The 23626-nt window shown below is 37.3% G+C and overlaps 1 protein-coding gene across 2 annotated transcripts in view; it reads right to left on the reverse strand.

Moving 5' to 3' along the window:
* ttyh2 (tweety family member 2) overlaps positions 1-23626 on the reverse strand; it is a 56439-nt gene continuing 32813 nt past the window's right edge. The window contains exons 4-15 of one of the 2 annotated variants that reach the window (XM_032574966.1): positions 22245-22465; positions 17971-18066; positions 11236-11308; positions 9336-9405; positions 9181-9236; positions 5726-5818; positions 5537-5629; positions 4988-5130; positions 4612-4797; positions 4438-4516; positions 3352-3378; positions 1-1871 (exon numbers count right to left, since the gene is read on the reverse strand). In XM_032574966.1, the coding sequence (XP_032430857.1) occupies positions 1791-1871; positions 3352-3378; positions 4438-4516; positions 4612-4797; positions 4988-5130; positions 5537-5629; positions 5726-5818; positions 9181-9236; positions 9336-9405; positions 11236-11308; positions 17971-18066; positions 22245-22465 (1218 nt within the window). In that variant the 3' untranslated portion in view covers positions 1-1790. The remainder of the gene's footprint in view (positions 1872-3351; positions 3379-4437; positions 4517-4611; positions 4798-4987; positions 5131-5536; positions 5630-5725; positions 5819-9180; positions 9237-9335; positions 9406-11235; positions 11309-17970; positions 18067-22244; positions 22466-23626) is intronic. The other variant, XM_032574967.1, reaches the window with a different exon arrangement.

Here is a 23626-nt window from a genome sequence, read left to right on the forward strand (position 1 = left end):
TCATTGTACTCAAACTGGTTTATTCAACTCACAATTAGACTTCATGTTTTGGGACACAAAATTTTTGGGACACAAAATTAAGCACCGCACTCAGTGCCTTTACAGTGTAACATGCTACAAAAAATACTATTAATCAACACTGCCTGTATTAAATTCTTACAAAAAATTAGTCAATAAAATTGTGCTGTTTGAATGACTGGATTTAAAGGGGGACAAAAACAGTTTTTTTAATAACCATAGTCAGAACAGCACTGCTTACCTGACTATGATCTGCATTGGTTGGATTAGATATGCACAATAAAAATTAATGACGTTTTAGACCACAGAAAAAAAGGTGATCTTGTGTGATATTGCCACAAAAACTAGAAAAAATATATAAAAATGGCACACAATTTAAAGAACTCTAAATAAAAAAAGAATAGCATGTTATTTTACACATTATATACAAAAGCGAAGGTCTCAAGGTAGTTTTTCGGTTTCTGGAACGTAAAGCTTGTTTGTGTAAGAATGTAAAAAAAAAAATGCTCTTCACCATTACCTCCTGCAGTGTGCCTTCAGTGCTGGGTTTGTGCTTAACAACTTTCAACTCTGTGGCATATCAGGAGATAAAATCTTTCGTTTTTTCAGATTTTACTTTCATGAGTTAATCTTTAAATATCCAGATGTTAGCTGTGAGAAGTCAGAAAAAAAGCTTCACAGAGCGACAAGCAGAAGAATCTTCATTTGAAAAGTATCTAATCTGGTCTTTCAAGATGTTTCTGAACTTTTCGTTAGATATCAAGTAAACCAAAGAACAATTACAGAACAGGTAATGCAATGTTAAGAAAGATCTTCAAACATGTGAAAGGGTGTCAGTTTGGACCTTGAAATACAGTGCCTAGCAAATGTCCTCATACTGACTGAACTTCTGCAAATCTTGTTACAACCAAAAGCTTCAATGTAATGATTGTTTTTTTTTAATGTCATAGACCAATACTGTGTTGTCAAGAAATGGGAGGCAAATTGATACACAATTTTAGAAGTTGAAATAAAATAAAAATAAATGAATAAAGAAAACATAAATAAGTTTGGTGTGCATCAGTTTTTAGCCTTGTTTGTTTTTGATACCCCTAAATAAAACCTAGCGCAATCAGTTGCTTTTAAAAGTCACCTGCAGCCGTGTGAAAAGGAAAGGAATATCACGCAACTACAAACCGATCTAGAAGAGCATCACTCTGAGTTGCAGACATCCACAGCTTGGGTTCAAGAAACTGTTAACATGTCACCTAAGATTTATGAACCTCATAAATGAGTCTTTATGGAAGAGTGGGGAGAGGAAGCCATTGTTGAAGAAATCTGTAAGAGTTGAATCTTCTTCACAAACCAAAAACTTGCAACTATAATTGCAGGAAAAAGTTACCTTAGTGGGTTGAATGCAAGTGCAAGCCACACTTTGCACATTTTGTATTTGAAAAAAATCCTAACAATCTTGTATCATTTTTACTCTACTTCCCAATGAGTCACAATTTGTGTTGGTCTATTACAAAACAAAATCCCAATGAGATATATTAAATCTTTTGTTTGTAGTGCAAAACGTACATGCAAAAGATCAAGTGGCATGACGACTTTTGAAAGGCACTGTAGTGAAGAACAGCACTGGCTTTTATTATTTTTTTTCTTTTGGCCTGAAACCTCACAGGTCGCCCGGAGTTCTGGACTGAAGAGACATTGAAGTTTGTCCTCTGTGATGCATCCAACAGCTGCTTCCTGCTCTTTTGCGGGCTCCCTCCTCGCAGATGTCAGATAGAAGCCTAGGCTTGGAAGTCGCTTCCAAAGTGTCTGCTCTGCTCTTCAGTCATGGAGAGATAAGTGGCCCTCATCGTAGGTGAGTACTGTGGAGGAAAGACAAACACAGACATATACAGAAATATTTTACATGAACGCTCAGAGCAGGGCAAGTCATCAGAGAGGAACAAATAACGAAGGAAAGAGACATGAAGAAGTGGTCCACTGAAAATTTATCTTTTGCAATGCTTAGTCCTTTGCAAATGTTTCCTAGCAATTGTATATTTGTCTCTGCTAGAACATAACCTTTAATTCTTCTAGGCAGCAAATAGCAACAGTTTACCAGCTGCTATCCTCAACAAAAGAAACTTTATATCCACAAAGTCAGCAATAGATAGCATTTTCAGTGGAATATGCCTTTGACTCATTCCTATTAGATACTCCAACAAACCTAATTTCTGCTCAATGAAAATACTCATTAAAATAAATAAATTATGTTTGTCCAGGTGCTTCTCAATAAATTTGATTAGCTTCAAAAAGTTACTAAATTTTAGTTTTTAATTTAAAAAAGTAAAACTCATAAAGATTTATGTTATGCCTGACACAATCATGGTGATGACTGATGACTTTACAGTTGTTCAATAGTTGTTTGGTTCCCCGAACAATAAGGGGAAGCCACAAACTTTAATTGATGATGAAGTTGGCTGTTGTCAAAGTAGTGGAACTAAAAATATTAATGAAAAGTTGAGTGGGAGGAAAAATGTATTTTCCGATTAAAGTAGATTTTGCACTTCACTTGGAATACAATACAGCAGAATTGCGAGGAAAAGCAAAGAGCCACAGAATCCAAGTTACTTGAGATACAGATTAATGCTGGTGATGATTTGTGTTGCCATCTGCTGCTTTTGGTTCATTGTATTTTATCTACCCCAACATCAGTGCCATCATCTACCAGGAAATATTACAACACTTCATGCTGGGCTCTGCTGGCAAGCTTTATGAGGATGCTGGTTTCCACCTTTTCAGTAGTATTTCACTCTAAAAGTGCCAATATCTGGTTTATTAACAACAGTATCACTGTGAGAAACAAGAACAAAACAGACTTTGCATTTAGTACATTTCTTGTACAATGCAGAATCAGTTTATAGTATGCTCATTTTTATATTTTACGAAAACATTTTTTAGTGTATATATTTTATTTTTCATCTCTCTATGTAATAAATCTAAATGAGTTCAAGATTTTTAATTATATTATTAAAATAAATAACCTTTTTGCCGATATACTAATTTATTGAGATGCATCTGCCTGCTTGCCCATCTCAAGTTGCAGAGTACAGTGACTGAATCAAGACTTCATGCAGTGTTGAAGCTACCACCCTGCGAACACCAGGGGGAGACATAACGCTGCTCTAGGTGAAAGGAGAAGTCATCTGGAATGAGGACAAGTAGTGAGGTTTGAAAGCCATGCCAAACAGGAAAAACTGCACAGGGAGCCAAAGTGGTATGAAGTGATACAGAAGTGAAGACACTGTACAACAAAGGAAGTGGGAAGGAGGTAATCCTGAGGAGAAGAAGAAAAAGACTTACTGGATTTCTATACGGCTGAGAGTAAATCTCCAAAAGTTGATAAAAGAAAGAGGGGATATAGAAATGAAAAATACAAACACACACATATGACAAACAAACGCAGAAAAAAAATATATAAAAGAAGCAGTTAGCTGAAGACGACTGCATGGTTCTGCACAGTTATAGTCATGGGGGAAAATCTAAAAGTGTATTATTTACTGGTGTTAATTAGGAAACAAATAATTAGGCAGAGAACATTGCATATTCCGTTTGATGTCTTGCTGAAAATATAATGTAAAAAAGCATATAAATAGTATGATTGTTGTGTGAAAATGTATTTGTTTTTAATGGAAGTTGATCTAAAATGCACTTATGATTGTAGCCAAGTAAACCTGGCTTCAGGATGTTTTTAAGGAGGCAACGCCTAATGAAACTTTAATTCAAAACGTTCCTATTTTTATCCCTTTGATGTAACAGGGGAAAACTAGCCCAGCAGTGTGTGAAATAAATCGGTGAGGAGGAAAATGTTCAGAGACAACTAAAGAATTAAGTCCTGCATCACTTTCTCTTGAAAAAAGGTCCTGAGAGAGGTTAAATGGTGGTATGTTCACATTAAATATTAACTATATTCATTCTCCTCCCTGTAAGTCAGCAAAACTGTAAGTTGTTGACAACATGGAAAGGTTCGGTATCTCACCACATACAATTACGCTGGATGTAAAAGGTCTACACACTGCTGTTAAACTACCAGGTTGTTGAGGTGCAAAAAATAAATAAATAAATAAACTAAGATAAGTAATAAATCACAGAGTTTCTTTACACCTTTAATTATATTGTACAACTCAATTAAAGAGTAAACTAGCTAAAATAATAGCTTCTATTGCTGAAAAAAGAAATTCATTTTAATGGAGATTTTTTTCCATGTTTTAACCAGGGATAAAATAAATGCAGAGGCCTTAAATATTACATGAAGAAATTAAATTATATGTTCTTTGTCATTTTAATGTTGTGAAAGACAATTTTACAAATAAAGTCTGAGTCAGTGAGTGATGTGCTTCTAGGGATATAACATTATATAAAAGACTTGGTCTCTGGGACCCAACACACCGAGGGAGGTGGGGAGCCTCGTCCAATCAGAGGCACATTCTCATACCGCGGATTTCCACCAAAGAGAGCTGCCTGGTTCCTGCAAAAACAACAAAGAAAGATTGCATAAAACAACTAAGATGATTAAAGAAGTGTACTCCTGCAACAAACAAAGCTACATTTTCTCCCACTCACATGTATTCAGACATGGGGGGGTTGGAGACGGTCGGTGCGGGCGGGTGCAGGCTGTTCTGGCTGCCCATGCTGCTGCTAAAGCTGCAGAAGCTGTGCATGTTAGGGTGGTTGGGGTTCTGAGAGCCTATCCTCCTGGCCCGTGGATTGAAAGGGTCCTCCTCGTCTATGTCATCATAATCTCGTTCTCTACACATCAAAACAAACAAAAAAGGAAAACAGAGAAACAAACCTTCCGGCTTAATAGCAGAATTTGCAACTGCTGTAAAATATCCTCTTATCTGAGCAAAAAATAAATGTTCAATGCCACAGAAATATGTGCTGAACGTTCAGACAAGGGGCATTCATGGCAGTGAGGTGAGCCTGAGAACAAACTGACCTGCTGGCGATTTGTCTCAGTGCCCTGGGAATGGCGCAAAGCATGACAGTAAAGGCACAGGCAGCAAGGATAGAGAAGAGGCAGAGGTATAGCACACCCTCCACGCCATCATAGCACACCCCCACCATTGCATCCAGGTAGTCCTAAAGAGGTCAAATAGAGAGCAGGAAGATCAGCCAATGACGAGCAGTTTCCCATGACCATGTTTGAATTCCCAGCAGAAAAACAATCACAGTCAATGTGCTCGCTTGTCTCAGGGAAAACATATCACTGCATAACATAGTAATGATAAAGCTTATCTTTATGGCTGTAAATCACAGTCCTAAACAGTCATAGTTTTAAATAAAACACAAAAGGAAATAAAAAGAACTTTAAAAAGTTTCAAGAACATTATCTTAAAAGAAAAAATACAGAGATTTTTTTTTTTTGTTGTTCTCTGTGCTATTCAGGGTTCACATTCATTCTATGCTCAAATCCTGTTTTGCCACTTATTTCTAAGCTGGCCTACTTTGTAATACTGTGTTGCCAATTAGACTGTGGTGAACAAACCTTGTTGAGCCCCCTGCAGTCCAGCAGAGCCGTTAGCTGGTGCAGGCTTGCCTCAGAGGAGTTGAGCAAATGCTGGATACCTAGTAAATCCCTCTGTATGGAGAGACAATGTTGTTGAAAATGTCAACACAGTCATTTAAATAGGAACAAGTCTCTGATAAAACAGATCAAGCAATTTAACAGCAGTACCTCAGCGGTGGGAAACAGGGGCACCGCAAACTGTAGAAGACCCTGGATCTGGATCTGCATAGTGGTGAGGGATCGCTGGAAGATGGTCAGAGGCTGAAAAGGATAAAAGACATTTAACTGCAAGTCAGAGAGGCAATCTGATTACCACAGCATAAAGGAAAAAAGATAAGCTGCATGATGCTGTCACTATGTTAGAATTGCAACATGTTAGAATTGATAACATGTTGCACAAAGTCAAATATGTTTACACTTCAGTAATTGCAGACACTAGCAATTTATGAGCTCATTATTTTGTGACCTCATGTGTGCTAATGTGTTAAAAATGAATCATCCAAACAGGTTAACAGCATTAACACAAACTCCAGCAGTCAAATCGAAATTAAGCTAGCACCATAACATAGACAATTTAGCTTTCAGCTGCTGGTTTGGAATAATATACCATTCATGCTAAGCTGAAGTATCAACTGTCTGTTTAAGTGGGGAAACCAAAACAACGTAAATAAATTTTAACTTAGCATTATTTTTTTATAACAAAAAACAAACAAAAACATTTTGTTGAAAATAAACTTTAAATTACACCAAGCAAAGCTAAGGTTAATTTTACCTTTCTATTGGCCAGAGATGCAATAGAATGGCTTTAGTCAAAGTATTTCCATTTGTTAGTATGGTCCAGTCAAAGTTCGGACTTACGTCTAACAACAAATTAGTGGGGCAAACTTAGAAACTGCTAATCACAGATGTTCCTCATCCAATTTGACTGAACCAGTTTTATTTTTCTTTCGTTGAAAACAAGAAACAAGGGGAAAAAATTAAAGTTTTTATTTATGTAGAAATATAAATGCAAACACCCGTTTCCAGATTATATTTGTAAGATATTTATAAAAAATCATTTAACATTTTCTCGACACTTCACCCCAATGTACTACTTTGTGTAGCCTATTACATACAATTTTAATAAAATATGTATGAAAATATGGGTGTTGAGTGTAAAAATGTTTAAAACTTGGGCATATTTGGGTGTTCTTTATGTAATGGCAAATAAATAAAGTGTGGATGAGTTATGACCAATTTATGGAGCAGATTATATGGCTTCAGTTTACTAAAGTAGATTGGTAAACCTTTGACTGTGAATGAATAATTTGCTCTCTGAGCTACTGTAAGATGCCTGTCAGAAAGGCAATATGACGACCTCAACAGCAGGAATGTGGGTTTATATTTTTACCAACAGAGGGCAGAACAAACCTCCACATTAAGCACAAAACCCTTCAGTTCTCATCTTTCTTCAAATACTGCACCCTTACTTCCTTTTTTTAAATTAATATCTAAGCATAACCATAAATTAGTGATATATTATCTTTCTTTAAAGTAAAACATTATCTCTACAATCAGTCAAACTACACAGGAAGTCTGGAAACCCCCAGGCAGGATGCACAATGTTAAATTGAAACAGGATGCGGTCAATTACCAAAGGTATCCATAAATGTAATTGTTTTTGTCTGATTTTTTTTTTTGCCTTTAGTATACATCCATAAAACATGATGGTCTGTGGTTCAACTTCCCCCAGCTGAAAATTACATTCGGTGAAATGGATTTGTCTTTATTTTAGGTGATATGAAACTGATCTGAGAAAAAATGAAAGAAAAAACAGGATGATGAAAGTTTAGAGACAGAGGGGGGAAACATAAAAAGAGGATATGAGCATAGGAGTGATGCCCAAAGCAAAGATGTATCAGGACGAATAGATTCACGGAGAGCTGCTGTTGTAATTCTGACTGGGGTTACAAAAAAGGGGAATAAAAACTAAACAAATCAGGAAATGCTTGTGTTATGGCCATTCCGCTGCCAGGTTGCTTATGAGCTCTATGCGTGGTTGCAATCTGTGTGGCAGCGAAGAGAGCTTGTTTACCAGGTGTGCAACGCTTGTCTGCCCTGTACTGCTACTCTGAGGGGCACGTCAAGAGCCAGATAATAAGCTCTGAGCTATGTTGGGCCAGATTTTGCAGAAATAGGCTCAGGAGGTTAAGTTAATCATGACTCTGCTCCATCAAATTGTTTCATCAAGTAAGCAATTTCATACTCATTTTCTTGGCTGCTTTGAGTCACTTAGGCATGCTTTGGCAAACAAGAAACAAAAGAAAGAGGGACAATCTAGGAGAAAGAGATGGATGTCTTGCGATTGTGAGCCGAGGTCAGGACGTGATTCAGGCAGACAGGACGGAACGGGAAAAAAAGAGGCTGACAAAGATGAGGCTTGAGGGGCAGAGAAATGAAGTTCGAAGAGAGCAGCAAACTAAAAGAACAGAACTGAATGAGTATGTACATTTTATTTTAATAGAACTGTAATTTTTGTTTGAGTATAGCAAGTGTTTGTGGTGTAATAAATTGTTTTTAATGTATATTTTTGTCTACTGCCATGAAAAAATGCCTCAAAAATGCCACATTTATATGTTCCAAAAAACCAATTAAACTCTAACGCCTGAGATAACTGTTTTTCTAATTACAGAAAACTGATTTTAAATCATGAATTAATTTATTTATCCTAACCAATCTGGGGTTGTGTGACAGAGGAACCGTCCCCTGAACCAAACAACAGCCTATGTCACCATAGCTTTAAACGTCTCTGAGTTCTTTTATGACCTTCGGGACAATTTCTCTCCATGCTCTTGGTGTACTTTTGTAGGTCAGCCTTCCGGAGTAAATCACTATTCGATATTTTCTGATTTATGGATAATGGTACTCAAAAGTCTTAGGGTTTGTAATTGTTTATAGATTGATAGTGACTTTGTTTCTCCTCTGCTTTTCAGTTTAGGATGTAATGTTTTATTGTTTGAGATCTTTTAGCCAAGTTTATTTTCTCTAACAGGTTCTGCTTGAGTTATTACTTAATTATACAAGTCTGGGTGTAATCAGACTCAGGAAATTGGCCATAAAATTTCAACCAATGAATCTCCAGTCTGAGGTGGAAAACATTTAGCTGCCATTGTTCCTAGTAGGAGATGTCCCAACAAATGTTCTCTAGTTCTCAGAAAAAAAAACACACCTTGTTTTTTACCAGACCATTGACCTTCTTCTCTTCAAGAATATGGTAACACAACACTGAGTTCCAAAATTGTATCTAAAAATACCAAATACTACTCAACAAATGCCCTTTGGATAGCCGCGAACATTTTACAGGGGACTGGGCAGGATTACTTCACTGGATGTACGAAACTGATAAAGTCTACTGAGAGGCACTGGTACTGGTTCTGAAAGCTATTAAATTATGGTGTCATTACTTTATTTTATGGTTGTATACATAAGATTTTATTATTCACTCTGTTTGGGTAAAGACAAACCTAAAAAAAACCCTCCCAAATCATTAGAGGGGGTGTACTCAAGGTGCTAAGTTGAAACTCATGTCTGCAAAGTACTCTAATAAAGTTGTATTTTGCTTCATATTGTAGCATATTTCCTACCTGCTGAAAAGGGTTGGAAAGAGTCTGGTTGCAGTAAATATAGTAATGGACGATATCTGTAGAAAACATTAACATTTGTTATCCTGGTAAACACAACTCGATTACAATTAAATTTTTCACTATATTATTATTAATTTATTTATACACAGCCTGACCTGCAGTGATGATACCCTTTGTCTGACCCATGACGTACTTGTCGGGTGACACACAGAAATCACTCGTGCCCTAAAAAAAGGACAAAAACAAACAAAAACATGTTTGACAGATGTGAACAGCAAACAAAACCACAAATTTAAAGCAAGGAATTATTTTTGTGTTGATTTGCTAACACGTAGTTTTCTGAAGAACCACCACAAGAATAAAGCAATGATGTTGAATACAAGGCAATCTACCTGACACCAACAAGAAAATAACCATGATGCGGTTCAAACTGCCACATCTTGACAGCACCGCTTTTTAGTTCTGTCAGTCACAACAACTATTACTACACAGAGTGCGAAACAAGAAACCTGCACTGGCAAGAATAATAAAAGTGATGAGCGGCAGTCTCATCTCAGCTCTGCTATCTGAATGCTAAATGTCCCAAGGGCTCAGGACAAACATGCTGCGAATAGCTTACCCTTCTCTGGGGGTTATACTAATGAGCCCCAAACACTCAGATGAGATAAAGCGAGCTGAATCTCTGAAAAAACAAAACAAAACAAAACAAAAAAAAAAAAACGCAGCCCATTTGGTGGAACCAAGGGATACCAAGGAGCTTTCCAACAGCGGGGCAAGAGTGTGAGAATTCCCAAGAAGACAGACGGGAAACTCTGAGAATGCAAAGTTCTGTCTACACACAGCCTATAATAAGACATTCTCTAAAGGGGTTTATTCCTTGTGCATATATTTTTAATCCGTTTCAGCAATAATCCAACTGTAGACTACATAAGGCCTACAATCTGAATATTCCCAACCAGATAAACATGCATGCTGTCAAACAGCATGCGACCACCCGCAAAGATCCTCAGAAATGCAAACGAAGGCAGAGTCTCCACAATGAACACAGCAGGATTTTACTTCTCCTCAATGTAGATCAGGTGGTGTGGGATAATCAAAGTGAAGCAACAAAAGTCATTCTTATTTGAGTGACAGAAGACTCTGAGTGTAAAAGTTCAGCTTGCTTTTGGTTAGATGTTTTAAAAGTGGTAAAGAAATATGTTTTCCTCAACAGAAGCAGATTTTTCAGTTCGTTGTATAAGTGTAAGACCATCTTAAATGCACAGTTTGAGGTATTTGAAGCATTATTTTTGCCTAAGATATGGTCAGTCAGGCTCTTACCAGCAGGAAATGGGCATATAAGAAATTTCACTTTGTATAAAACACAGATGCAAAGACAGGTTGTCTGATGACCATAATTTTCAGATTTTTAGATTGATCAGTCCTGGCCAATAGCAGGTTGATCAGAAATGAAAAATCTGATCTTTCTACTATCAATACTAAGAGCCAACTCATTATACTGACTGCAACAATCTTATGCTTCTTATCGCTGAATGCATCGATCAGTTTTAGTCATTATTTACCATGCTTATTTTTTAAAGCATCATTGTCAGGGTAGTACCTCTACTTTTTGCTCTGTATTTTTGTGCTGTTTCATTTGCTTTGCTGGGTTTTAATGTTACATTTGCAGTCTGGCCTTCTTTGTTGGTTGTTCTCTAGGTTTAATGAAACTAAAAAATTGGTCCTGTATTTGAATTCAATCCCCTGAGTCAATATACTGTAGCGCTAACTTTCACAGCAACTACAGCTGCAAGTTTTTCTAGGTACGTCTCTCCCAGCTTTGCACATGTAGAGAGTTAAACTACTATTCTTCTAAAATACCTCAAGCTCTGTGAGATTGGAAGGAGTGCACATGTGTTGTTAAATTTACACACTTAAACACTAAAGGGCAAATGCAAATGCAAATGCAGAAATTCAGATAACACCATTCATTATACTTTGTCCTTGGTATTGGAAGTAATGACCAGTTCATTGTACGGCTTGTGAGTCAGATAGGAAGGAAGTGAATCATCTTACCACAGCAGCAGCAAGGTCAGCGCCCAGAGAAGTCCAGCTCAGGATCAGTGTCAGCACGCCAAACACCATCATCCTGCAGGGACACAAAGCAGCAGCATGACGCGGCGCAACGCCACAGATGAACTGATGTACCTGTATAAATCAAAGGCAGATAAGCCAACAACCTCAGTGAACAATGACCGAGTGGCTCTTTTAAAGTGCATTTCTATAAACAGTATGCTCAATCCTTAGTTTACACCACAAAGGAACACAAAGTGATGTAAACTAGCAGTGGCAATACCAGCATAACCTCTCCTCCCTGTCCCAGTGAAAAAGGTGAGTAACACTGTGTTCAATCTGTGTGGATTTTTCCTGCCTCTCTGCTCTTTTTACAATTACACAACAAAAGTATTTATTTACTACTCACAGAAAGTCAAACAATCTTTATAAAATCTTCCATTAGCACACTTATCAGTGACTGAATGATGTACAGTAGATGGACAATGCTAAAAGCATACTCCTGGATCTGATTGGTTGTTTTTGGCCAGAACGGTGCATTACTTTAGCCAGCAATAGCAGCTCAGGGAGGAGTTGGAGAAAATTGATCTTTTCACAGATTATCTGTTTCATAACAAACTGTCACAATATGGTGACAGATTTAACAAATATGGAGAAAACATATTTTTTCATAGAGTTATATTCTGCCGTTTGAACAAAATACAACAACATAGCATTTTTTGAGAAGTCTGGATAGCTTCAGGTATATTTTGCACATTGCCTGTGACTGTTGCTGGTAGGGGGAGACATTTCAATAAGGTAAAACTAACAATAAAATATGTAAGCAACCTATTTGCATGCAGTATGTGGACTGTTGCATGTAAAATTCACTAGCAATGAATATTGTGCTAGTCTCAGCATTGGACCAACGAAAGCAAGGCAGTTGCAAGCCTTTAAAATTATAATGCTTTTGATGGGTCAGATAGACTCAAAAAACTGTAAAAGCAGCTGTGAAGGGGGGGCCCAATTTAATTTGTTGTCATTGGGCCCAAGATTGGCTCTTGTATACAGTATTCTGATTTATTATGTCAGAAGACATTTAGCAACTCATTTAACAGGTAGTAGTGACTAACTTTAAATTTATTATCACCATTTTCCATTAGATAGTAATTGTTTGGGCCATGAAGAAAAGAAAAGAAGTGAGATAACTATCCTACACATTGGAAAACACATTGGCGTCCACATGAATGTCTCTGAAGTTGTAACTGCAGCATCACGACTAAGCTGTCAGTAGTCCTTCTCCGCTCCGTTGACCCGCATTTGATTATGGCCCTGTAAGTGGATGGGACTTTCATCACCCGTGCGGATGCTCAAATTTTGTTTCATTTCAGTGAACTAAAACCCTGATGATATTTTCAAACAACTGAATTTATTCTTTCTTGTAAGTGAGGAAAAGTCAGCTGACCGGCAGTGGGCAAAAATACACAACTACGTTCCACAGAGTTGGAGCTTAAAGTAATAAAAAAATAAATAAAAATCACAGCACTTTATCTAGCATTTCACAAAAAAATATTTTAATTATTGATTTGCTTTAATGCTTTTTGCAAATTATTTCAAGGGGTGCTGATAAATCTGTGGGGAGACGCTCCTAAGACATCCTAAATTTACATAAAATGGTTATTTGTTGCATCAACTAAAAGATCAACAGTGGACGAAAAATGACTGCAGCTTTGTTTTCAATAGTTCTATGAACAAATGGCCGGGATTTATCGATCTAACCATTAACATTTGACTTTACTGAAGTATGAGACCGGCTTTAAACAAGTGTTACACTGAATGGGTGGACAAGAGAAAAAATGTCCTCAGATTGCCCTTTCAGTGCCAGCAGGTCAAGTTCTAACCGAGCGAGGGAGCGATGCTGTGTAACTGAATCCTGTGCTCTGGTAGTCAAACGGCTTCCCTGAATTCAACAGAAAAGCATTAAATGGGGTATAAACCTCAAGCAAAGCAGATTCAGTGAAATAGTCACAAAAGCCCATGGAGCAAGGCAAATGATGCAATGGTGGATGCACACCAGTCACTATGAATTAAATCACATTAGAAAATAGGTTTTCCTCTATCCTAAAAAGAAAAAGAAATACTTGACAACTGTTCATACCAGAATTGAATAAACCTTTATCATTAATGGATAAATAATTATTTTGGTGAGGTGAAAAAAGAACAAAGTAACCTTCAAAGCAGAAACACAGGACTTGTTTGTATGGAAGGTCATTATCACATGTAATCAGACCACGCTCCGATCTCCAATTACATTTTTTTCATTATTATTATTTTACTACTCTAATAACAAGGAATTATTCTTGGAATTAAAATTAGAGATCACTATAAACTTGTACATGAGGGAGTTTCAAGGAACACAAGTTCAAATCTCCATTTCAAATTCTAGTAGGTAGACTTGATAAATATTTTTGATTTAATTCTTAGAATTCTCAATACATATCCAAAATGCACTTTCAGATATTTATAATCACAGGGTTGCTTGTAACACTCCACATACCAATGTCTGAAATTACTTTTCAGTGAGTCGTGCAATAAATAATTGATACCCCTAAATAAAATGTCTCATTGTATTTCTCCTTTGATCTTTTTCTACATAAACGTATATTTAAGAACTCTAGAGATGCTTTTAATTTTTGGAATAAAAAAATGAAACTGCTGGAAAGCATTAATTGGGTTGTAGAGGTCTGAAACGTCTGTTTATGCTGCTAGTAATTATGTTTTTACTGAGTTAATTCTGTTTGGTAAGAAAGTACTTTTAGACTCCTCAACCTCCCCAGTAAAGCTCACTCTAGACTCTAGATGCTATAAAGGAAACCCAGACCAGATGTTGAGCCTCTGGTTCTACCACAGCATCAGCATCCACAATGACTCTGAAGATACTTGATCGATATGACAGCAACACTTAATTCCCCGTTGAAATAAAAAAAAGTCATATTAAACTGAACTGAATTGAAATTTTGAAATGAGCTTCCACTGTTTGCGGCGGGACACAGCATTAGAAAAAGAAAGACAAGCTCAGTCATCTGTAAGGGAACATGCACTAAAGCTCAAAATGAAATTTTGGTTCGGGCTTCTGAACAGGATGCCTCGAGGGGACTTCCCTATGGATGTTTTCCAGGCACAATCCACTGAGAGGAGACCCTGGGGCAGACCCAAAAGTTGCTGCAAGGACATATTTTCCTTCTGACCTGGGAATATCTTGGGATCTCCCTGAATGAAGCTGCAGTGTCGCTTGGGAGAGGAATGTCAGAGTTTCCCTTCTTAAACTGCAATCCCTGTGAAGATGGAATGGGATTGGCATCTTATGCTTTTAATATTACATAAACCAACAGGTATTTTAAGCATCTAAAATCTGAATTTGGTGAGAAAAACTTAAAATCTGGAAATTTGCTTAAAGGTTAATGTTTTGGTGTTCTTTGATTAACCAATATTCCAAAGCTGCATGGCATCTTTCTCGCTCTTTATCCTTCTAAGCACCATCTCAAAACCTGTCACCTGTGACCTGATTTTTTTTGCTGTTGGAACACAGCTAGATCTTTCGGTGACTCGTTGAATATTAAAGAACTGCCGTTCCTCCAGTCTGCACTTAGACACACGACTTAGAAAAGGTCATTATTATTGTATACAATAGGCCAAAATTACATCTCTGTGAAGCATCATGGACATGTACTGGTTGAAAAGACAACTGGAAAGGATGAAAAATGCAAACACATGCATGAGAGGCGAATATATACATTTATTTTATAATTTTTTTTCTGGAATGGCCTATGCATGTTGCCTCTAAAAGGAAAGTCCATTTATGTTTCAAAAGTTGCATTTTTTTAACGTTACCAATTCCAAATGTGTGAATATTTAAAGTTGTGGCAAAATGAAGAATATCGTAGCTTTCATGTAGCTAAAAGAACAGTTTTTTCTTAACAGTTGCGGTTTGAACCTGTTCTCCTTTCCAAAATTACAAACCCAAGATGGCAATCATAAAGACTACAAAGTACAGAGCATTTTCTTCAACCAATGCATACAAAACCTGACGTAGCCATACCAAAAAAAAAAAAAAAAATGCAATTTACAACACAGTATTAAGGTTTGCTTGCAAATGTTAGCTTAGTAGCATATGGAAGCTCAAACCTTTCAACCAAAACTTCAGCTGGATGGCTAGAAACTTAATTAAAAAGTAACTCTGGACATTTTCCTCCATCAATTTAACCCTTTAAATCTGTGGAGTTCAAAGTAGGGCTAAATTAGAAAAACAAAAATCCTAAGCCCTGGATCTGCGCTTACAGTGCAATGAAAAATAAATGTTTTCAGCACATATTCAGCAGATACTCTCTTTAGAAGCATCTTGATATGTACAATTTGTGTTTTGTTTTACAAGTACTAAAGTTTATACTAAGCAAAGAGGTTTTAATAGGCATTCGTGACTAAAAGGGTGAGTCACAGGAACAGAGAGACGTTCCTGAGAGATGAACAAAGAGATGCTAAAATGGTCTGTCTGCTTTGCTTTAGTTCTGTTGCTTTTAATCAAACTTATAAAGTGCAAGATGGCTCACGGAATGGACACTCAAGGTCACTGATAGAGAGCTCGCTTCCCCTGTAAAGCTGCTTATTACTCTTCCCAAAGAGCCTTCCTGTATGTCGTTGATCATAACCGGTCTAACGATGTTCTTCTGTTCAGGGATGCACTTTCGATCCATAAATTTCAGGTTATAAAATGGGTAAGATATAATTTTACCAACAGGTTTCTTATGTGCTCACATGTTGACATGTCAGTTTTATGTCAGTGTTTAATCATTACTACACCTCCAAGAACAAGGCTCAACCTTAAAAAAAAAAAGATAAAGTTTACAGCAAAGTTTACGGTTGTCCCTCCCTGTTTCACATGTGAGTTGAAAGTCTTGTCAAAGCTGTTATTCTCTATGTCTCAGCAACACCCAATCAGGCGGTTCAAAGCACCACAAGGAGCTAGTAGCCCTCTAGAGTGTAATTTGGCTCCAACCACTTCCACTCCACTGGAGGAGAGCCTCCACTGGGACGGCAGGCACTCTTGACACTAACTCGCCTTGTGTTTGTGTTGGGGTTAAAGGGTAAAGTGGGAGGAGGGATAGGGGTCTTTGTGGTTAGTAGGGCAAGTTTACTTCAGCCCACTTTGCCTAAAAAAGACAGAGGAACATTCAGTCAAATCATTTTAGACCACAATGGATTTACTGTCTTCTTGAAAACGCCTTCTTGAGAACAGAATGAACAATAGACGCCAAGAATAAAAATCAAACTTGATATCTAGCACATAATTCCAGTGCAATAATAACCTATAGGGCAAGCCTTAATATGCACAGAGAAGCATGTTAAGGCTACTCTGTGCCTTAACACACAGAGAAGACATACATAGATTTATGTGTGTCAGAAATCTATTTGTTTTCCTGTCACTTCTACATGATCAAATCCATTAAATATTAATGTGAAAAACATTTTACAAGACCAAGCTAAATAATTAATCGTCTACCATATGACACTTCAAACATCTGCCATGTTTGCTTCTGTCAGACATTTTCTAATTCATGTCTAAAGCAGGTCAAGTGTTTAAGTGGAATAACAATTCTCAGGAAGTTATATTGTAGATAACATCAAATGGCCTAGCTCCCATCTCCTCACAGCTCTCCGGTTCAATTTGTAGAGCAAAGCCACTGAGACGGCAACACTCTGAGATAGTTCAGCCTCCTGCTGGCAGCACTGAAAGGCAAACGGTCAAATAAGACGGGGCAAGCTGAGCCGTGTTTGTACATGGATATGATCCAGGGCTTAGCTGCCTTGTACACAGAATATTTCCCATGGGAAGATATAGAAACCCCACACCCGCTCCTGTGATCTGCCCCAGTTTAAAATGAATCATTACAAACCTCTTTTTATCTCTTCTTCCTCTGCTGCATATTATATGTAATTAAGCAACTTTATCACGATAGTAGTGTGTTTAACTACTACAAGAGATAAGTTTCTTTCTGCCTTCCTTTCTTTCTTTCTTTCTTTCCATCTAGAGATGCACTGAATATCCTTTCAAGATCCAGCTACATTAAATGCATTTTCATTAGCCTTTTTTTTCTGCACCATACCCTACGTTATAAACATGCAAACTCAATGCAGAAAGACCAGACTGCGATTTGAACCCAGGCCCTTGTTGCTGCGAGACCACAGTGCTAACAGCCGGTAGCCCTCAGATCTTATTTAAATTTTTACAGGAAAAACTCTATTCAAATCATCATTTGTGAAAAAGTAAATGCCCCATAAAGATAACAATTGTTTTGGTATGTTGACCATCAACTCCCTCAACATAAAAAAACAGTAGTTGTCAATCAGGTTGACTTTCCACTGATTATGAAATGTAGATATTATATTGCAGCTACATATAACTATAAAATTTAAAATCTGTAAGAGATTGTTTTCAAAGTTAACTTTGTGTACTGACATTCTAACATTTCAGCAAATTAAACTTGCACTGCAATTACAGCTGAGAACAATTTTCCCTTTTATTTGGCTTCTGTTTAACTAGTTATGTAGTCTCACATTTTGCTATGTAGCTTAAATAGTGAGCTTTTCATACTATCTCACTGATTGTGGTTTACCATTTAAAACAGAAAACAGCACACACGACAAAAAAAAAAAAAGATGGACCATGTAAAAGTAGCCGTTTTAAGGTGCATGTAGACTTACGTGGTGAGTAGCCAGCGTGACTGCTTGGCCAGGCCCAGACAGGCTAGCAGGCAGATGATCAGGTCCAGGATGAGGAGCAACAGGTAGGTTAGCCATCTTGAGACACAAGCGGAAGAAAACAATTAAACTTCTGCCAGTGAATGGATGTCAGTAGAAATATACAATGGGAATTTCTTAAAGAGACACTCCAAGTCTTTAAAGGTTATTGTTTCTCCATCCCCCAAAATGTCATGGTATGTGTGGCTCAAAATAAAAGCACATTTACAAGAAATGGAGAGTTAATATGCTAAAACATTGTTAGAACAGTAGCCTCCCCTTGAAATCAAAGCCATTGGTGCTCATCAGTGCTTTGCAGATTGATTTTGCCTTCTGTAGACCACTTTGTGTTATACCTGACTGCATTAAACTGCTCTATGAATAAAGTTTGATTGATTGATTATCTATTACCTATTGAATGGGCATATTAAGGAAATATATGTTCACAAAGGACATCTATAGTATCCATAACCATTTAAAAATGACAGCATTAAAAAAGTTAGCATAGGTATTCAAATTTGTTAGAGTCAGAATAGTGCATAACAAAACAATAACCTTGTGAAATTTAAGGAGAAATAAATAGCAGGTTTTAGTGAATATGTGGAATAATAACATATATTGGTAAAGTCAGTAAAATGAATAGATGAAAATACAAATAAAAGGGATAAAATACAATAACAACCTCAATATTAAGCTTATGCTCCTGCTCAAACACAAGACAACATGCTGATTTCAGGTTTCCATAGAGAGCAGCAGAAACAGTTATTTGAACAAATGGATTTCGATTCTTCTTGAGCAGATGTAGAAACCAAAATGTTTTCAAACCATGCAGTTACCCATGTCTGATTAAACTTTCAAACACAATCTGCCAGAATAATTACAAAGATACAAAAAAAAAGTCTAAACTGGAAAAAAACTGACATTTTCTATTGGGTCTGTTAGATAGTAAGATGTGGAAGATAAACGAAAGAGGGCATGTGATGTGAATGTGAACATTCACATTAGTAGACATGTATAACATAGCGGGGGTCTGTGAATGTGTGTGTTTGAGAACCAGCTTTGTCTTCCTTAGTAAAACCATCTGTTCTGTGAATAGTAATCAAGTTGCAGATGTACACAACAGAATCTGTCCAGCTGGTTAATTATGAAGCCCTTTGAATCCATATGGCTGAATGTTCTGATGAAAATAAGAAAGAAAACACTTTTCACTCCTGCACTAAGATCTATCAATCTATCCTACCTGTCAGCCGCTGTTGTCTATTTATTCCCATCAGGGTTTATTTTGCTCCACTGCTCTGATCCTTCTTCAGCAGTGTGTTGATATTCTCTTCCATTTTTGACTTACTTCCCACCACCCCGCATTCTCATTACTCAACAAAACCTCAGATTTTCTCATGTACGTACTTTTTTTATTTATTCCTCCCCCTCTCTGTTTAATCTTTTTCCCCATCTTCATGTTATCCCAGCCTCCCCTATCTTTCTTAGCCTTTCATTTCTCCCTCACCTCCACCTTTCCACTGATTCGCCCTTGTCTAATCTTTTCCTTCACTGATGGCGTAAAGCATGAGAAGCTGATGCATCGACATGGGAGGCACTGCGGTGCCACCGTGTTTGCCTCTGTCATCCTTAATCCAATTAGTCAGACTGGGAAAGCACAGATGCATGAGGGGGTGGAGAGAGTTCATGTAAGCATCACAAAAAAAGTGTTTTCTAAGGAACTTTTGGTTAGAGGGAGGAAAATGTGAAAGCTTTATTACAGAAAGCTGCAAACAAAAAAGTTTTGTCCTGTTACAAATGTTTATGCATTTTCAAGGGTTTTTATTGATAGATAGCCCTAAATACGTAGAATCCAGTCCAACCAAGTGCCTTAAGGCTATGGTCTCAAACTGCAGTCCTCAATCCTGGAACTCTTAGACGTTTGCCTGGTCCTGCACACTTGAATTAAATGGCTAAACTGCCTCAAGAGCATCCACTCAAGTTCTTCAGAGTTCTGCTAATGAGCTAATACTGGAGCCAGGTTTGCTGAAGCAGAGTGAAATCTAAAAGTTGCAAGACACTGGCCCTTGAGGACTGGAGTTTGAGACCATTCTTTAAATGTGTGGCACTAGGAGGGACAAACTCCCATAGGTTGCACAAAGTATTGATTCAGGAGAGCTTAATACAAATGAAAGCCACACTTTAAGATCTTTATTTGCATCAACCCCCTTTCACTTTATGAATATGAACAGCTTTACATTGGTCCAACATATAAAGTCCCAATAAAATACATAAAAGTTTTTGGTTGTAACATCATAAAACGTGAAAAGGTTCAGTGGATTCGAAAAATTTTACACCAGCGCTGTAAGTCAATCTAAATTGTTTTGAAGCATTACGAAACGATTTCTGGAAATGCTGCTGCTGGGTACCAGTGCGTCCATTTACACATTCATGTAAACACATAAAACCTTCCAGGAACTATTTATCTGGATGAAGTGTTAAAAACAAGCCTAATGAGAGCTGTAGTGTCAGTCCACCAAGATAGCCCACTGTATTAGCATGGGACTACTTTATCTGCAAAGCAGAGGAGTCACCTTAGAGATCAATACAAACATACAGCATGTCTGTAAATGCTGAAAGGTCACTGGGCCTGTGACTAAAAATGCTCTCAGAACAGACAGAATATTTAAGGTCCATGACCTGTAGAGATAATGAAAAGGTAATAGCAGCTGCTTTCCTCTGTGTATACAACAAACCTTCTACTTAAGCTACTTCTTAAAATTCTTCAGCCTACCTCATGCTGTCAGACAGTTCCTGTTTGAGCTTTTTTATGATTCTTTGTTTGGCTCGAGTGGCCTTTTTTATTTGAAAGTGCTCAGACAGGAACGTAGGGTATTGAAAGAGAGGAAAGACATGCGGCAAAGGTCATCAGGCCGGAAATCGAACCTGCATCAGCCGCGTTGAGGACTAAGGTCTCCTTATGTGGGTCGTGCTCATCCCCTGCTTCACCACCGCACCCTATTTTATGATTCTTAAGTTCTGGCAGTATTCAAGCCTGGATGCGATTAGTTAGGATGCCTTTTTTTAACCTAAAAAATCATTTTAAAGCTGCTTTTTAAGTTTATTCAAACTTTTGTTATATGATATTAAAATTAGATGGTCTAAAATGTCTGTGACAAAAAGCAATAACACAAGATACGTGCAAGGGTCCAAGTAATATTGAACTATTGTATTGTAAAATAGTCACATCCTATAACGAGGTTCAAATATTCTGAAAACTGTTAATATTTTTGACTGATGTCAGAATGGCCAATAATCTAAAATAATTAGAGTCCACACATTGTGCTTGGTAAGTTAGTTTCCATGTTAGAGCCACTTTTTAAATAAGTGGGTGATGCATCCATGTAAAATCATGCATTATGCAATACAAAGTGATATATCCGGGTCATAACATGCTGGATTTCACTCCCAACCCATAAATTAGATATATAATTGTGTGGTTGAATTGCTCAGGGATTGCAGCCATAAAAATAAACTTGATATCATATGGTGAATCATATTTGCTTCTCTAAGAACCAAAGGACTATATCTAGATTTAATGTTCATAAACATGTAATGCTTCATTCCTGGTCTGCAGGGACTTTGACTGATGCTTGGAAGTCTCCTCACATAAATTCCTCACAGCTCACCTAGCTTGGACATCAGAGTATGAAGATGCAGCTCACTCCCTGGACACAAATAGCTGCATCCTGAAAAAGTTCTGTAATGGACCTGCATTTTCAAAATGCATGCTCAACTTTTGCCCTCAGCATAAATTTGCCTATACAGCAACTTTGTGTAATATTCATGGATAGAGTCAGAATTTTAAATTTGAAGGAAGATACACACTCTGAATATGTCCTCTCAGGTGTGAAAAGGTGACATTTTGTCATATACAGTGCCTTACCATGATAAACATAAACAAGGTTTTCACATTTTATCTTAGAACCAGCAATGTTAATGTATCTTACTAGGATTTTATGTGATAAAGCAACACAAAGCAAAGTAGAATTGAAAAGCAAGTATTGAAAATCAAATATCATTTTCCCTCCAGTTTACAATTATCCACTGCTTAATATTAGTAAATTGCATAAAATTCCAAGAAAATACCTAAATGTAGAAAATGTCACAGGGTTTAGCAACAATTGCAAGCCACTGTAACAACCCAAGCTCCCCTCCCTCCACTTAATGAGCCAGACATGTATTTTTGGCTTTGTCTTCACCTGTAGTACTCTATATTTGCAGTCTGATCAGCGATGGTCGCCAGGTCCACTTTGGCCTGGTCCCAGTCGGGCAGCCCCAGCAGCTGTTTGATCACGTTGTCCGCCATCTGCTGCATGAACTGCAAGGTCTGCACATAGTCGCCCCTTGTGGCAAAGATCTCATCCAGCCTTGCTAGGTGCTGGTGGAGGCCAGTCCTCATGTTGCCCATTGTGCCTGTCACCTGGAGAAAAGAAGAGCAAAAAAAAAAAAAAATTGCTGAACAAAATAGAATATTATTTAGGAAGATTCAATCCTAAACCATACAAACTCAAAGCTCTAATAGTTTTATTTCTTGCTCTTACTGAACTGTTCTGCTGTACATTGTTCCCTTGCAGAGAGGACAAAAGTCTAAATATAGATTTTTCTGTTGCTTGTAGCAGTGCACTCAACCACCCGATGAATAGCTGCTCCTGTGGGGTCATTCCCTTGTTACACTTGAAAGACCCTTCAGGATAAAACTATCTGTATTTGAGCAGGGGGGGTTTTTCAGGCCACTGTGATGCCTCTGAGCATATTTTTAATTTCAATAGTCAGAATAAAAATGAACATCAAAGTAAATATCATTATTAATGTGCTCTTTGGCATGTGTACACTTCTACAAAATTTTATAGCATCTCAGATAACATCAAATGAAAACATAATTTTGCCACATCTAATGTATTTTTAAGCTGTGCAAACATTTCTTCAAGTTTATAAGAGATGCTGGGGGTGCAAGCTGTCATTTATTATTGACTACTTCCTTCAGCCTTAGAAATATTGAAAAAGGATAAAGGCAGAATGATCTTAAAAATGAGATGGTTCTGTGTTAAAGAGTGGACGAGACTGAAGGGAAGGCACAGTGTGGGAGAGATGTAACACCAAGTGTAGGTGTCTATTTTAAATAAACACCTTTTAGAGAGTTTAAAGGTGAAATAGTGGTTTTGATGTTTTTGCAATCAAAGAATTAAAAAAATTTATTGTTACAAAGCCATTTGTTTTGTATATTTATTTAAGCCTGTAACCATACAGCATCTGATTCATTCGATGAGGTGAAAGTATGGTCTTCTAAGTCAACCAACAACAAAAGCTCAGGCATTTAATGTGATGAATTACACTATTGTAATCCGTTGCCAAGGACATCATTATCCCACATATGGGTGTAAACATATACTCTATGAACACTACCCATCAATTTGGTAGTTAATTGCTATATGTTTTGCTCAGGGGGAGAAGCTGTTTGTAGAGAAATAGCAGTCACTGAGACATCCTGCTATTTGATAATTAAAAAGGGTAATACATGCCTCCATTCAGCTCCGGGTGCCAACGTATATTGTTTTTGTGTTTGTCGGGGATATTGTTTGCT

Source organism: Xiphophorus hellerii, chromosome 10 (assembly GCF_003331165.1).
Source record: "Xiphophorus hellerii strain 12219 chromosome 10, Xiphophorus_hellerii-4.1, whole genome shotgun sequence".
Classification (NCBI taxonomy): Eukaryota; Metazoa; Chordata; class Actinopteri; order Cyprinodontiformes; family Poeciliidae; genus Xiphophorus; species Xiphophorus hellerii.